This window comes from Diplotaxodon limnothrissa, linkage group LG6 (genome assembly GCF_057381915.1).
Source record: "Diplotaxodon limnothrissa isolate DT_005_m linkage group LG6, D_limnothrissa_male_GT1.1, whole genome shotgun sequence".
In the NCBI taxonomy this organism is placed as follows: Eukaryota; Metazoa; Chordata; class Actinopteri; order Cichliformes; family Cichlidae; genus Diplotaxodon; species Diplotaxodon limnothrissa.
The window spans coordinates 39,588,478-39,604,126 of record NC_140601.1 but is presented as its reverse complement, the minus strand read 5'-3'; the positions used below and the strand labels follow the sequence as shown (position 1 = coordinate 39,604,126).

Here is a 15,649-nt window from a genome sequence, read left to right as displayed (position 1 = left end):
TCGCAATCCTTAGGTGTTTTCCCACAAACTGCCTCTAACATGTGATTTATGAGCCTGCCTGGACTGGCATCAAACTTTTGGAAGCATGAGCATTGGAGCCCCCGCAGGTTTGGGCGCTCCGCTGCTTTTCCTACACGAGGCAGGCTCAACGACCGAGAGGGTTTTAAATTTGTGACCGTGCTCCCCCTGGTAAAACTTGGGAATGCTATAAAAACCCTACATATCCGCCCATTCTTGACATTCAGTCTCCATACAGTGAGATGGAGGACTCCCCAAAGGTGACAGAAACCCCCCAAAAAAGTAGAGAAATTCATTCGCGGGTGCTGCCAAACACAGCGGCGCTTACAGGACGACGGGCGTGGTGGTTAAAGTTCGTATTTAAAGGGTTGGATTATACAACACCAACAACCATGAGAACAGATGATGACAAGGAGTTAGTTTACAGAGAAGAAGGCTTTTTTGGTTTTGTTGATTACAGCATCGTCCTCCACACTTTCACTCTGATGAGCTAAATACAAAGTAATGCAGACACGCTTTCATTCATCTTTTAAAGCGTTAGCGATGTAAGATGTTACCAACAAGTACAGTAATAAAACCTTTTTGACACATATTCATTATGCACACATCAGGGCAGAGGAAGTCGAGAGGGAAGGGAGACACTAACTTCAGTGGAAGCACTGATTATCTCGACACTAACTGCTGTCACACTTTAAAGGGACTGATCACCCCAGCCTTCATTTTATATGTTTTTCCTTCAGCCTCCAGTTTTCTTTATTCATCTCTATGAAACAGCACTTTTTGCAAATATTTTTATTCTACGAATCATGAAACGGTTACTCCAAACATCACATAAATCGTGTGTAAAATAAATAATAATAATGATAATTAAAGTTGCAGTTCCTCTAGTGGCCACTTGAGGCTGCCTTCAAATATGATTCAGTCCCCATAGACTCCCATGTTAAAATGCCCAGCTTTACAGCAGAATTAAACATGTTTACACCCTGGTGCTAAACAAATATGGCATTGATCTCTAGAGATAACTTACCCCTTTATATCACCTGTGCAGTGGGTATAGTTTTGTTATATGTTACACCCATCCCATGGTAACTTTGATAGCAACAGATGATGGCTGGCTGATAAGCCTCAGAAATGCCAATTGGGGGTCACTGAACTGGACCTCTCACCATTCGGTGTCTTTTGGAGCAACCCGTGCTTCAGTTTTGATGAGTAAAATGCTCGCATGTTAAATCTGTTAGTTGGCACTAACTAGCAGGTACCTGTGGATGTGCAGTGCACCTGTACAGTTTAATGATGCGGTTTCCTAACCAAGCATGCAAGTGTGAGCTCATAGCTTAGCAGTCCACTGTCTCATACAAATAGAGTCATATTTGGGTCAGAAAAACCTTCAGAGTCGTGGCCACAAGCCAAGATTAGGACTTCAAAACCAACAGATTTTCTTTCTTTATGCTGAATTACAGCCAATAGAAGTGTGTAGTTAGCACTGACACTCAACTCCATCACTACTATTGTACAAGCTTCTCATCATTGGTAGTTACACTCTTACTTCTGCACATTGATGTTGTTGGTGGCTGTAGTTTGGTAAAGCACATGGTTTGTGGATGTTTTCTGAGTAACCAGATCATGATTTCTGCAATGCGATTTATTTCCATTACACTTAAGTGAAGGTTGAAATCTCTGCAGCTGACCGGACGAAGGACAAATAAAACTGCACACCTGATGAAAAGTATGAGAATTTTATCTTTGGGGTGAGCTGTCCCTTAAAGGCTATCTGAAGCCTCTCTCTCTCTCTTTAAAACAAACTCAAGGCTTAGCAGTGGTTCATTTTCCTTGTAAAGCGCCAGAAGGGCCCGACTTGTATTTCTTCACAGTAGTGTTACAGTATAGCACAGTTATAGTTTGAAACGAGGGCGTTTTACAGCTGAGAGAAGCCACGATGTAAAGCAGGGCTACGGTGAGTGACGACAAGCTGAGCCACAGATTTTTTACCAAACAGATTTTCAAAAGATGACGAACTAAGAAACAAAGCTCAGCAAAAACTAATTTAAACTTTCTTTTCCGTGTGTAATTGACAAACTACCAGATTCACTGTAAAAGAAAAACACAGCGACAAAATAAAACACCGCGGGCGGCTTTTCAATGAGCTTTTTTTCTCGTCTCTTTAAGAAGAAGAAGTCACTTGTGGTGCTTGAATACATTCAGTGCCCAGCGATTGTTTCTGTCTGCCTGATGCATGCGATGTGGTTTGTGTCACGCAGACAGAAGGTTTAATGTGTAGCCTAATATTAGTTCTGTTTGCTGCCTCTCACACATCTGCACATCCTCCCGGGCTGACGCTTGTTTGTCCGTTTGTTGTTGTCTACGTGTGCTTGCTTTAGCTGCCTAATCTCTCCTCCTTTTCTCAGCTTTTCACTGCCTTTGTCTTTGTCTACATGTGCAACCACAGTGACACAACACAGGAAATGAACCACAACCCCCCTTTAAAAAAATTAAATAAAAATGCCACTCAGGTTGGTTGCCTAGCAAAAGCACTAGAGGGCAGAGCGAGCCTGCGTGGCACAATAGAGGAGCATCATTTGTTCTGTTGTGATGTGCACAGTTTAAACAGAGAAAGGAGCGTTGAGAGCGAGGAACGAGTCTCTGGAGAGAGGGTGGGAAAGACGGGAGGAGAGAGGAATGGAGGATGAGAGGGAAATCAAGTGAAAGGAACAGAGTGAAGGAGCGTGAGGGAATCAGATTTGTGAGTGCGTGTGTTTGTGTGTCTGTACGAGGGGGGGCTCAAATCTAAGAGGAGGAATGGGAGCGTTGAGAGTGCTTTCTACTCCCTTCAGCTCCTCGCGTAGTTGAGAGATCTGAAGCGCTGATCAGGGTGGCACAAACACACAAACACAAATAAATTGCTGTCTTGAGAACAAGTCTTGCTTCCCCTTCATCAGTCTACAGTTTCCAATCAGCCCCTGCTGAAGCTCGGGCTCAAAGCGCTGCTGCGTGAATGGGCCTCGCTTTCAAACACTGAAGAAAATTTATTCCATAGAGAAAAAAGGGAAAATTAGGAAACACACTTCTTAATCTCTATATTGGTTTTTCATTAATATGCACAAGACAAAATGATAGCTCTCTCCATCACACACACACATACATACGCACAAAACGTAACACAGGAACTCATTTATAATCTTGCTCATGTTTTACAAAACAAAAACATGCCAGTCCACGTCATGTTATCGTTTTTGTTTTACTTTCTCAGATTTTAAAATTTGTCCAACTTTAAACATTTTTATTTCATCCAGTAACAACTTTCCCCGTTGGCTATTAGCTCGAGAAAAACTCCTCCATCCAACCGTCACTTGAGTCCAGCTCTGCCCCTGAGCCGTCCCCCAATCCGAAGGCTCCTCCGCCTGAGGGCCCGCCCCCGTATCCATAGGATGACATGTCCTGATTGGCTGTCCTCTGGTAGCCCTGCGGCTGACCTCCAACCCCCACTGCCCCTGGTCCGTAAGATCCACCTCCTCCACCTCCACTTGCCCCTAATCCTGGCCCCCCAGGGCCTGGCACGAAACCCCCCATCCCAGTTATTCCCTGGCCCATCACCCCCTGGTTCATTCCCTGGTTCATAACCATAGGGCGGGGTTGGTTGGTCCTTGGTTGACCACCCATGTGAGGGCCCATCATTGGGCCAGCCATACCCGCAGCTGGGTTGCCCAACCTGGGGTCCATCCCCTGGCCCATCCCTTGTCCTGGGCCCTGAAAGTGTTGTTTAGCCATGCGTGGGGGTTGACCCGGCTGCATCCCATAACCCTGGGCAGAGCTGAACCCCACCATATCTCCTCCCCCTCCTCCTGTAGTCCTTCCAACTCCACCCCCCATGGCCTGCAGACTCTGTCCTTGCTGCTGCGGCCAGCCACTTGCTGCCATTCCCCCACCGCCTCCTCCCAGCATGCTCTGCAGTCTCTGTGTTTGAGCTTTGGCATTAGGAGGTCCTTTAAGAGGTTGTTGGGTCATGGAGTTCATTAACATCCCTTGCCCTCCATAACCTCCAGCTCCACCACCTCCGGGTCCTCCAGGCATACCTCCGACTCCAGGACCCGCACCTGCCTGCCGGGGTGGCCCTCCGGTGGGGTTGTGCTGTGGCGGAAGACCCATGGAGGCTTGGACGCTTTGGCTCTGGTGCTGCTGCTGGTGGATCATTTGGCTCATGGAGGGGTTGAGCCCATACAGGGAACCCTGGTTGGATCCCTGGTTACTGTAGGGTAGTCCCATGTCAGTTTGGGGTCCCACAGAACCACCCTGGGCCTGAACAGAACTCATCTGGACCATCTGCTGCTGAGTTTGCGGCTGCTGCAGGAGGCGGGTAGCCCGGATGTTCTGGAGAGCCTGAGGAGTACCTAGGAGTGGAAAATAAGAGGAGTTAGCAAACAGATGAGGAAATAGTTGTAGGGGAAAATCTGAGAGCTTACACAGTAGAGCCACTTAAATGAACCAAAGGCCATAAGACGGCTCTAATAAGTCATTGCTGAGGCAAAGATTTATGTTGCAGGACAGCCCCTTTACTCTGGAAACGAATGCTTCCCATCCAATTTGGCCCAAATCCTACCCCACCAAAATAAAACTAAACACACTGAAGCATCTCACTCCTCTACTTTTTGCTATTAGATGTTCAGAAGTAGCTGAGCTGAGGAGGTCTGCTAGCGTGGAAATGGCTTTAAATCCTATAATAAACCCACTTCTGACATCATTCCACTAATCCCCCACCTCACAGCTCAGGCTGAAAATGTAACAGAGGAGCGAGAATGAAGAGGATCACTCACTCCAGTAAGTAGGAAGCGAGTAGAGTTGCAGGTAACTGTCTATATACTTCACAGATCACAAATATATCGACTGTGAGATTTGTAGGTGATATGAGCACAATCACAGATACACTGCAGGACAGCTGAGTTAATGTGTATATCTGTAGGCCGGAGTTTCACACCGGAGCTTCCTCTTCCTCTCCATATTATCTCTTTCATTTGCAGACACTGATGGCTATAAATGGTTTTTCAGCCTGACTCTCTTCCTCATTCTCCTCCTCTCTCTGTCGTTTCCTCTGTATTTTCTTTGTCTCTTCATCATCTCATCTCTCCGTTCAACCTCTCCTTCTACCCACCGAACCATCTACCTTTTCCTCTACTTGCCAGCCACCCCGCTCTCACTCCTCCTCCCATTCTCTCCCACTTCCCCTGCTCTCATCCATCTCTCCGACTTCACCGGAACTCTGGGGGATCCAGGACAGACAAGTTGCCGTGGTAACAGGCAGAGCAGAATTTTTTATTTTTTTATTTTGTATTTTTTTTCCCGGAGAGAGGAGGAGGAGAGAGAGAGGCTGGAGAGCATCTGAGCGCCAACTGATGTATCTGACAGAGACAGACAGAAAGGACGAGGCTTGGTTTCAGGGTGATGTTTGGTCAGTGCTGTTGTTTGCATACATATCTGTCTGTGAACATGGCACCGAATGAACTGCAAAATCTGTTACGTCCCTAAATGTCTTGGAGCGCCACCATGTATACCATACTTGTTGCTGACAAAACATGCGTGTGTAATTGTAGCCACCCCCCCCCCCCCACACACACACACACATAACCATCTGGGTGCTAAATCCATTTTCTAATTTTCCAATAAATAATAATGTGTTAGAAAATCTTGTGGGGTGCAGCCATTCTTGCGCAGGCGCATGCCGTGTGTGCATTGCTGCACAGGTGACATGAACGCACGTGCTCATGTGTCTCACCTTGGTACTGATTGACTTGGGGATATGGATTCCTCTGGCCCTGGCCGATTTGTCTGGGGAGATGTTGCTGCTGCTGGAGCTGCAGACACAGACAGATGGAAGTTGTTAAGCAAGTATGCTGAAAGCGTGTTACAACTGCTCATACCTATTGCATGAATTTTGTATCATTAGGGCGTGAGATACACAGAAGAACAGAATCACACTTGACAGTACGAATAGTTTAGCAGAAGAACCTTTCTTTTGCTCCTCTATAGCCGGATTGAAGCCAATGTGGTAAAGTGCTAAAAACTGCACTTCCTCCAATGGCCACTTGAGCTGGACCCATGCCTGCCCTTAAAGAGCCAATAACAGCCAAAAGTAAATAATATAAAGATGTAGGTACACAAATGTTTGATGAAGGAGATTTTAAGGTAGAGACAGATGTAGCTGAGAACAGACGGATGCTTGTTACAGTAGATGTTAGTTAAGTCCAGGTACAATAAGGGTTCCGGTACAGTGAGGCAGTGAGACTTGAGACAGTTGTTCATACTGTCAAGATCAGGCACCGATATTCCACAATACTGATACAGTTAAAGTTTGATGAAGTTCTATAGATGCTGGGAACAGCGGCGACCTCACATACAAGGTCTCGAATAATCAGGCTCCATTTTATCTTAAAGAGTTCATATTACTATATCCCCCTAACAAGGCACTTCGCTCTGAGACTGCAGCATTCCTCGAGCATTTAAAAGCAGAATGGGAGGCAGAGCCTTCAGCTTTCAGGCCCCTCTCTGTGGAACCAGCTCCCAGTTTGGATTTGAGACAGACACCCTCTGTACTTTCAAGATTAGGCTTAAAACTTTCTTTTTTGATAAAACATATAGTTAGGTCCAGATCAGGTGACCCTGAACCCACTCTCTGTTATACTGCAATATCGGGGCACAAAATCTTTCTGATTTAATTTGAAGCTTTATTTAAACTTATGGGCAGAAGCCATTTTTTGTTTCCTATTTGCACGTTATTTTTTTGTTTAAATACTAGCATTTTAACTTGTTTTACCTAATATTTTTATTTATTTCATTTTTAATGTAATGTTAAAAATACATTTTATTATTTTCAAATTCATGTGTTTCCTAGGTCATTATTTTCATATGCTGTGGGACGAGACAACAGGGTGCTAATCACAGGTGGGCAGACTTAAGCAGGTGAGTCACTGGAGCCTAGAACAGGAAGTTTGCCCACAGGAAGTGGAGATAAGAGACAAGTAATCATTGACTAAACGACTAATCAAAGAAAATTGGCAGATTAGTCAACTACCAAAATAATCTCTTTAAGCTGCAGCCCTACTCTGCATTTCATCATTAGTTAATATTAATCTCTGGTTCTCTTCCACAGCGTGTCTTTCAATTCAATTCAATTTTATTTATATAGCGCCAAATCACAACAAAAGTCGCCTCAAGGCGCTTCATAGATACAGAGAAAAACCCAACAATCATATGACCCCCTATGAGCAAGCACTTTGGCGACAGTGGGAAGGAAAAACTCCCTTTTAACAGGAAGAAACTTCCAGCAGAACCAGGCTCAGGGAGGGGCGGGGCCATCTGCTGCGACCGGTTGGGGTGAGAGAAGGAAGACAGGATAAAGACATGCTGTGGAAGAGAGACAGAGGTTAATAACAGATATGATTCAATGCAGAGAGGTCTGTTATAGTGAGTGAGAAAGGTGACTGGAAAAGAAAAACCTGCCTACGTCTATTGCAGCATAACTAAGGGAGGATTCAGGGTCACCTGGTCCAGCCCTAACTATATGCTTTAGCAAAAAGGAAAGTTTGAAGCCTAATCTTGAAAGTAGAGGTAGTGTCTGTCTCCCGAATCCAAACTGGAAGCTGGTTCCACAGAAGAGGGGCCTGAAAACTGAAGGCTCTGCCTCCCATTCTACTTTTAAATACTCTAGGAACAACAAGTAGGCCTGCAGAGCGAGAGCGAAGTGCTCTAATAGGGTGATATGGTACTACAAGGTCATTAAGATAAGATGGGGCCTGATTATTTAAGACCTTGTATGTGAGGAGCAGGATTTTGAATTCAATTCTGGATTTAACAGGAAGCCAATGAAGGGAAGCCAAAACAGGAGAAATCTGCTCTCTCTTTCTAGTCCCTGTCAGCACTCTTGCTGCAGCATTTTGGATTAGCTGAAGGCTTTTCAGTGAGTTTTTAGGACATCCTGATAATAATGAATTACAGTCGTCCAGCCTGGAAGTAATAAATGCATGAACTAGTTTTTCAGCGTCACTCTGAGACAGGATATTTCTAACTTTAGAGATGTTGCACAAATGGAAGAATGCAGTCTTACATATTTGTTTAATATGTGCATTGAAGGACATGTCCTGGTCAAAAATGACTCCAAGGTTCCTCACAGCGTTACTGGAGGCCAAGGTAATGCCATCCAGAGTAAGAATCTGGTTAGATACCATATTTCTAGGCTTTTCAGGGCCGAGTACAATAACCTCAGTTTTATCTGAATTAAGAAGCAGAAAGTTAGCGGCCATCCAGGTCTTTATGTCTTTAAGACATTCCTGCAGTTTAACTAATTGGTGTGTGTTATCTGGCTTCATGGACAGATAGAGCTGGGTGTCATCTGCATAGCAGTGAAAATGTATGCTATGTCTTCTAATGATACTGCCTAAGGGAAGCATGTATAATGTAAACAGAATTGGTCCTAGCACTGAACCCTGTTGAACTCCATAATTAACCTCAGTGTGTGAAGAGGACTCTCCATTTACATGTACAAATTGGAGTCTATTAGATAGATATGATACAAACCACTGCAGCACAGTACCTGTAATACCTTCTAATCGCTCTAATAGGATATTATGGTTGACAGTATCGAATGCTGCACTAAGGTCTTTGTCCTCTCTTCCTCCCCTCATCCTAAACAAAGTCACCCAGGCTCAGGAGAGGCCGCCTCTACCTGAGAGAGGCCGCCCCTCCCTGATCCTAGGTTTCTTCCCATTAAAAGGAAGTTTTTCCTTCCCACTGTCGCCAAGTGCTTGCTCAAAGGTCCTTTGATTGTTGGGGTTTTCGCCTCATTGTAGGGTCTTTACCTTATAACATAAAGCCTCTTAAGGCAACTGCTTTTGTGATTTGGTGCTTTGGGAAGATGTGTTGGGTAAACAGCATTGGGGACAGCAGAAGAAGATATCAGAACAGTTGAGTTCAGACAGATGTTGGTATAACTGAGTTAAGATAGATGGTATAATTGCATTAAGACAGATGTTGTTACAGCTGAGTTTAGCCAGATGTTGGTACAGCTGAGTTAAGACAGGCACTGGTACAATTGAGTTAAGATGGATGATATAATTGCATTAACACAGATGCTGGTATAATGAAGTTAAGACAGGTGTTGCTAGAGTTTGTTATATGTTGGCCACCTGATACAGTGGAGTTAAAATAGATGTTGGTACAGCCAGTTCAGGCAGATGTTGGCACAGCTGAGTCAAGACAGGTTCTGACAGATGCTGATACAGCTGAGCTGAGACAGATGTTGGTTGAGTTAAGACAGATGCTGATACAGCTGAGTTAGGACAGATATTGCTGTAATTGAATTTAGGCAGATGTTTTTACTGTTGGGTTTAGGCAGATGTTGGGTATAACTGTACTAAAACAGATGTTTTGGTAGAGAAGAAGAGAGGAAGATGCGTGCTGACGGGATTAGATTTGCGTACATAACCTGTGTGACGCTCGTTTGCATTAACAGCATCATAACTGATTAGTGTAATGACGTAGCCACAGTTTGTTCTGCAGGTATAAAGAGAAACCTGAAAGGTCTGGTCATTAATAAGCAGTCTGCACATTTTAAAGCGGGTCCTGAATGTATGCATGGACAGGTTGCTCATTTTATACTCAGTTAACAACATACACTAAATCCCAGCAGGATGGCGTTCCTTTTGGGCACCCATATTTGCGTGTCTGTGTATGTTTTTGCAGATCCAATTAAAACCCTTCGTAGTGGGTGGTGACTTCAGAGTTCAGAACTCTTTTAACACTTGATTCCCTCACAGAGAGAGAAATAAAAAGAAAACACCATATTATCACAGCAGGCGGCATGTGACAAAAACACATCTACACACACACAGACACACACTGAAGAGATGAAAAGGAAGTAGTGAAGAGGGGGCTGGTTGAGGGTAATTATACATGCAACCAGACAACAGTAAGGAAGAAGAGAGGATGAGCTGCTCTTGTTTGAGCTGAAGATGCTGACAAATCTACATGGATGTATGAACAAACAAGGCAAACACACACACACACACGCACAAATTATAATTTAATGGGTGACAGATGAGTCACAGAGGCCTTCCTTCCTGTTTAATCATCACCCCACTGAATGACATGAACATAAACTCACCTGTTCAGCCAAGAGTTGCTGCTGCTGTCTCTGCTCTCTTAAGAGCTGCTGTTTCTGCTGCTCCATCATGTGCATCTGCGCCCTCTTCTCCTGCTCCATCACCATCATCTGCTTCATCACGTCCTGCCGGTAGACCGGAGGCGGACCTGATCCCTGGTTGGGGCCCACCCCAGAGGCAACGCCGCCAGCGGGGTGAGGAGGTGGTATGGCGCCAGGTGGTCGTGACATCCCCACCACACCTTGCTCCTAGAAAGAAGAAGGCAGCAGGTCAGGTGGGCTATCGCTAATAAGACATCACAGCACACTTGCACAGCTGTCATTTAAATATGACGCTAGCAGCCAGATGGCTTAGCCTAGGATAAAGCATGGACTGTATATAAGAGGTGAAGGTAGCCACTATGATGTCATCAGTTGGCTCCTCCCTAAAGCAGGCCCTTCTCTGTCACCCTTCTTGAGTTTAATAATGACAACAATTAACAAAATACAATGAATTTAATGAGGTCACAGAGTAAAGTGGGTAGTCAGAGGACTTGACCCCTGCTGACCATTAGAAAGAATGCAGGTTGATGATGGTTCTGCATCATAAACCTTCTCATATCCAGAAGCTATGGCAACTTTTTATATACAGTCTATAGACAGGAAACAGTAGGCTGTAGCTCCACCTTCTGTGTGAAAAGCTAAAAAAAAAATCAGCCAACTAGCATCTATAAATGGCCTGTATTTATATAGCGCTTTACTAGTCCCTAAGGACCCCAAAGCGCTTTACATATCCAGTCATCCACACATTCACACACTGGTGATGGTAAGCTACATTGTAGCCACAGCCACCCTGGGGCGCACTGACAGAGGCGAGGCTGCCGGACACTGGCGCCACCGGGCCCTCTGACCACCACCAGTAGGCAACGGGTGAAGTGTCTTGCCCAAGGACACAACGACCGAGACTGTCCAAGCCGGGGCTCGAACCGGCAACCTTCCGATTACAAGGCAAACGCCCAACTCTTGAGCCACGATCGCCCCCTAAAGCTCTATAAAGCTACAGCTGCAATAATATTATTCCTAACCAGCTTGTATGTATGTTGTCTATTTGTCTGTCAGTATATCAGGAGAAATTACACGAAACTCGATGACGGGAAGGCAAAGAAAGAACTTCCACGAGGTCACCAGTGAATCACTACATGCTGTATAGCTAGGTAGCATTTAGCCACATGGTAAACAAACTCTTACAGTTTTTCTGTTAAGAATTTCTCTTTAGCAATGCCAAGTGAGTCAAAAGAATACACGCGAAGGTGTAATTGTAAACCATACAGGTCAAAACTCTCAGCGCTAACACTCTCTTTGCAAGAAAGCAAAGTATATGTATTTTCCAAGATGTTTAAATATTCCACTGAAGCCATTTTTAATCATGTATGCTCGGTTAAAGGCGTAAAACCAAACAAAAAGGAGCTTCTCGGCATCTAACAAAACCATTTCAGACTCTGAAAATCTCCTCTCCACCGAGTCATTGTTATCGCTCTTTATCACAAGTGAATGCCACACAATAAGATCAGATACATAAGGAAGGCATATTTTATACACTATCAGAGATGGAGGCATTTAGACTGCCGGCTTTGCATGGTCCTTTTTTGGCATAACGCTGCAGTCGAGCCTTGTGATGTATTTTAACTCACAAAGACACAGTCCAGCTGTCTGTGAATGACAGTGAAAAACAAGATAAAGACAAGACTGCCTCAAGATTCAGCACGCTGGGCCACCCTGAGTCCTCCCAACGGGGGCACCGGCTTGTCCTCGCTGTGCTGCATACATTATCTCCTCATTAGCATATAAAGAGCACTTCCTCCTCCACTCAGGCGTATGCTAATCTCTAATAGGATGAAATGGCCTGCTCTGGCCAATGGGAGTGGAGTGTTTATGGATCTATTAAAGGTTAGACAGCTGAACGAGAGTGGACATTGTTTAGGCCTGCCAGCAATAGAAAGGGGGAGGACTGAGAGGAGAGGAAAGAATGATTCAGGCCAGTAAAGAGTGTTTGCTCGCATAAAAATGCACCAGCACACAGGAACAAAGAGTGTACAACAAATCACATTTAACTGCAGGGCAAGAATGAAACAGCGAACGCGGGATTACAGCACCAAATCACAGCGCTGGCTCGCGTCAGTAACACACCAGTATACTCAATATGTTTTGAAAGAGCCAAAGCCTCATAATCCGCATTGAGGCTCGGCTCTTCTTAGAAAGGAGTTACGTGTAGATAAACCTCATATATTAGAGCACAAAAAGCCCTGTGGAGCAAACAGAATCGGCTGCTTAGGACTGGCTCACCAGACAGCCAGACCAGACTGATCGATGTTCAGAGCTACGTGTCTCATCTTTGGATGGCATGTTTGTGCCCGGATGGCAGCGCAGCAGTTAGACGATGCATGAGAGTGGGGAAGGACGGCGAGCTGTAGTGTTGGGAAATGACCAGCGGGTGGCAGTGGTGATCTTTAAGCACAGGTGTGTGTGTGCGGGTCTCACTGGCCTCCTCTCAGCAGATGGCTCAATCATGACGGCTCTGATCTACGATCTCTCCCTCTCTCACTCTACCACTTTTCTTTCCTTCTCTCTAAACACCCCCCGCCCCATCAAAGTCCTCTTTTCTCGACTCTTTCTTTGGTTCCATCTCTTCTCTGAAGAGAAGGGGCCCTGAGTCATGTCCACACAACTGCAAAGGAGTGAAAAAACGGAAGAAAGACGGGTTAGAGAGGAAAGAGGAGAGGAAAAAGTCTTAAAGATTTTCCTGGAGGTGGTGAAAAAGCAGCACAGTGGCATCTTCCTAAAGAAAGCACAGCTCCGACACATCTTCTAGTTAAATAAAGACACACGGAGAAGACAGACACGAAGAGTAAAATAATGGAAACACAGTAAATGAATTAGAATTAGTACTATTTCAGCGCTGTTAATACTTCACTGGAGCGTCGCTAATATACAAAGAATTAAATCTCACGCCAATAAAGCTCATTAAATCAAAAGCAGGTATCCTCTTCAGAATGAAAAGGCAAATTAAATTAATTGGAGGGAAGAGAAAAGAGCATGTGTGTGGAGAGAAACGAGGCATGAGAGCAGAAGGACAACCACAGGAGGAGGATTTGAGCGTAGATCTTGTTTGGGGAGAAAAATCGAGAGGATGCGATGGAGGTGATGAGCCAAAAGAGGAGGAGGAGTAAAAGGTGGGCTGGAGGGGAGGAGAGGAGAGCAGGTACCCTGGCAACAGTTGCTGCAGCGTGGAGCAGATGGCGCTCGGAGGAGCGGTTATGGCCGCCGCGCCTGGTCACCCTCCGCAACAACCGGGCAGACCCGAACAAACAGCAGACAGTACACACGGGTACAAACGAGTCTCCCGTGCAGCATTAATGTGTTCGACCAATCTTCCACTCTCTTTGTCCTCTCGTGTGAGCGTTGTTAATAATGTAAGAAAGAGCACGCTCTGTGTCTGTTTTCTCTGTCAGCCCCGTCGATCCAACTCTCTCTCCCCCAGACGCTTCGTTTTGGCACCTCGGACCGGCTCGAGTCAGCCCCAAACTCTGAGCTGTTCAGCAGAAATGGGTCAGTGGATAAAGTGACTTGAAGCTTAGCTGCTAACAAATAAGAGCTCAGTCAGAGGCTGAAGTTTGTAACTGAAACAGTTCCTGTAAGTCGGACAGTTAGTGGCAGAAAAACTGAGGCGGAAAGGAGAAGAAACCAAGAGAGAGTTGAATGTATTCTGGAGCATGTGTGTGTTTGTTTGTGTGTATGTAACTGTGTGTGTTGGAGACTGTCAGCTTTATTGGGTTAGCAGGCATGGAGAGCCTAGGTGATTACATTACACATGAAGTGAGCGGAAATATGTGTGTGTGCATGTGTGTGTGTGTGTGTGTGCGTGTATAAGAGAGACTGAAATATGCGTCTGCTGCATTAACTGTATTTGTGTTTATGTGAATGCATTGGTATGCAGGGACTGGCACCCAGTTTGTTCGGGTCTGATTGAGTCACTGCAGTCTGGTGCTCTATTTCAGGGTCATGATTTTCTGTGCACAGAGTGAGTACACCATATATCAGTGGCATCTGTTCACATTGGTTTAGTCACTTCATTGTTTATTTATCTCTTTACTTATAAGAGATAATAATGCATTAATTAGTTTAGGTAAATACACTTTGGGCTACTTCATTCGGTAAAGCTGTACTGGATCGGACCCCTATTTAGCTTCAGAACTGCCTTAACTGTTTGAGACTTCGATTCAACAAGTTGCCAGAAATATTCCTCAGAGATTTTGGTCTCTATTGCTGTAGATTTGTCTTCCGTGCATCCATGATGCAAACCTCCCGTTCCACGACATCCCATAGGTGCTCTATTGGATTGAGATCTGGTAACTGTGGAGGGCATCGAGTAAAATTTAGTTCGATTCAATTCAGTTTTATTTATATAGCGCCAATTCATAAACAGCAGTCCCTTATTGACCTTACAATAACAGAGAGAAAAACCCAACAATCAGATGATTCCCTATTGAACAAGCACTTGGCGATAGTGTGGAGGAAAAACTCCCTTTTGAAAGGAAGAAAGCTTCGGGAGAACCAGGCTCAGGGGGGCGGCCATCTTTCCCAACTGGTTGTGTGTGAGATGAGGTAGACAGAACAATGAGTGTTCAAGAAAGCTGTTTGAGATGTTCTGAACTTTGTGACATGGCCTGTTTTTCCCCCGCTGGAAGCAGCCATCAGAAGATGGGTCAGCAAAATCACCCAGAGAGACCTTGGCTGTTTAAATGATGATCACTTGGTACTAATGAGCCCAATCTTCTACTGTCCAAATCTTTTAGCCAAAGTTTCCTGTTATTGGCACCTGGTGTAGTGTTCTGCTGCCGTAGCCCATCTCCTTCAAGGTTTTATGGATGCTCTCTTGCATACCTTTGTTGTAAAGAGTGGAGTTACTGTTGTCTTTCTATCAAAAAGTCTGACCTCAGACATCAACAAGTCATTTTCACCCAGAGAACTGCAGCTGATTGTTTTTTTCTTCTTAGTTTTACCATTCTCTATTAACCCTAATGATAGATATGCAGGAAAATCCCAGTAGATCAGCAGTCTGAAGTACTCAGACCAGTCCGTCTGGCACCAACAACCATGCATGTCACTTAAATCACCTTTCCCCCCCCAACTTTTCATCTTGTCCATGTCTAATTCACTCAGTTGCTGCCATGTGACCTGATGATTACAGTAAAATAAAAAAAGTTGATTTTTTTTTTTAAATTTTCTATTACTATTAGTTACTTGACCCTTAACAAAAAGTCAGCACTGTGTGTAACACATTACGGTAATCACATTACATTTTTCTATATGGCAGTAATGTAAGATATTTCTGCCCTAAACTCAATAATCTGATGCAATTATGGCTCCTCAGTCACCTACAAGACAAGTAGATACAAAACCCCTCCAAACATGCAATTTTCTTTCCTCGTGCTGCAATCATCCGACTTC

General features: G+C 44.7%; 1 protein-coding gene across 1 annotated transcript in view; it reads right to left on the bottom strand.

Moving 5' to 3' along the window:
* Window positions 1–3,326: 3,326 nt before the first annotated feature.
* The window catches only part of maml3 (mastermind-like transcriptional coactivator 3), a 141,803-nt gene continuing 129,480 nt past the window's right edge, over window positions 3,327–15,649 (bottom strand). The window contains exons 4-6 of the mRNA XM_085355171.1: window positions 10,166–10,411; window positions 5,783–5,861; window positions 3,327–4,403 (exon numbers count right to left, since the gene is read on the bottom strand). Of these exons, the coding sequence (XP_085211297.1) occupies window positions 3,331–4,403; window positions 5,783–5,861; window positions 10,166–10,411 (1,398 nt within the window). The 3' untranslated portion in view covers window positions 3,327–3,330. The remainder of the gene's footprint in view (window positions 4,404–5,782; window positions 5,862–10,165; window positions 10,412–15,649) is intronic.